Source organism: Acanthisitta chloris, unplaced genomic scaffold (genome assembly GCF_000695815.1).
Source record: "Acanthisitta chloris isolate BGI_N310 unplaced genomic scaffold, ASM69581v1 scaffold794, whole genome shotgun sequence".
In the NCBI taxonomy this organism is placed as follows: Eukaryota; Metazoa; Chordata; class Aves; order Passeriformes; family Acanthisittidae; genus Acanthisitta; species Acanthisitta chloris.
Genome location: NW_008669637.1, coordinates 43827 through 45404, shown reverse-complemented (window position 1 = coordinate 45404; position 1578 = coordinate 43827). Strand labels below are relative to the sequence as shown.

General features: G+C 44.2%; 1 protein-coding gene across 1 annotated transcript in view; it reads right to left on the bottom strand.

The window, feature by feature from the left end:
• Positions 1-1142: 1142 nt before the first annotated feature.
• Positions 1143-1578, bottom strand: part of MEP1B (meprin A, beta) — a 23881-nt gene continuing 23445 nt past the window's right edge. The window contains 1 exon segment of the mRNA XM_009073366.1: positions 1143-1310. Coding sequence (XP_009071614.1) covers positions 1143-1310 — 168 coding nt within the window.

Genomic DNA, 1578 nt, shown 5'->3' with positions numbered 1-1578 from the left:
TCCTTATTCTCCACATCCATAAACACACCCACATTCACAGCCCCCTTGATTGTCAACATGACCTCTAAACCAGCCTCCATGACTGGGGGCCCTTTCAGTGGTAAGCAAGTCAACTCCTACTTGCCAGGTAGACCAATGTGATGCTTGCTACTGAAAGACATGCATACACTCACAGACTCATCCATAGGTACTCCTGTGAATATTAACATGGGTTCTCAGCCTGTCTAATATCCATGCCTGGACCGTGGGCTCCTCTACCCCAACCACTGACTGACTCAGTCCTCCAGATGTGGAAACATTTCCTCCAACTCACCAGCTAGTCCAACTTCAAGTTTGCTAGTGAATTATGCATACATACAGAGGATTAAATTCACTGAAGAAATATCAACACACACAGGTATCTCCAGGTGCCAGCACTTAGACCTCTTACACACGCATATACAACCTGATCCCTCCAGTTGCTGCTACTCAGACCTACAGCCCTTGTGCCCATAGCCTCCTCTCCAGTTGCTGGCACCTGCACCTTTCAACACACATACCAGTCCCTTCAGTTGCTGGTCTTTAGGCCTACATGCCCTGTGGCCCACAGTCCCTCCAGTTACCATCACATAGACTCTTGCGTGCCGGTCCCTCCATGTGTTAGTATCTAGATCCATGATCCCTAAGACCTATGGACTCTGGTCACTGGCACACAGATCTCTTTTGCAGGCTGGTCTCTCCAGTTGCTGGCCTCATTTTCCCTCACTTTTCTCTGGACCCTTTGGTCTCTCCCCTAAACACCCCATAGTCATTTTTACATAAGTCCACAAGCCTTTTCTGATAGCTCATATCCCAAGCACCCTCAAGTTTCCCATAATGCTCATGTTAATCATCTTTTACCCTTCCTATCAGCTAACAATTGTTGTTCAGGTTGACATTCTTGAGAGTTCTGCCTGAGTGGTTCCTTTAATGGACCATCAATCAGTGGCTGAAGCATTCTGGATCCTCATTATTGTCTCTGTTGTGACTTCCTCATTAATGTTTCTGTGTCTGTGAGGTTCATTTATCACTTTCCTCATTATTTGTTATTTCTTTTATAGTGAGTAGATCACAACCAAATAACTTAATGAGTCAGACGCTCCCACACTCCACATACCACCACACTACTGACTGACAGCTGTAGCAGGACTCAGAACTGCTGGGTACCCTGTAAATACAGGGTCCAGCTTCCCTTTATTATAGACATTTGGATCATGATAGATTGAAAACTTCACTGGGTTGATTGAAAGTGAGGATGCAGTTTTACATGTTTTCTTCATGTTCGGGTAGACCTGAAGAACAGGGCAGGCATTTCACACAACATAGGTCCATTTTTCTCCATTGCATGATGATACACAACACTTCACTGACTTCAAGCACAGTACTTTATCCAGATGATGAATTATTTTCCAGACTTTACAAACCTTTATCATGATGGTTGAGATAAAAGGAACAGAAAGAACGATGACGTAGTTGTGGTTTTTGTAGTGATGCTCATCTTGTGTCTTTGATGCTTGTTTGTATTATCTTCAGAGGGATGTTTTAGTCTAAGCAGGGAAA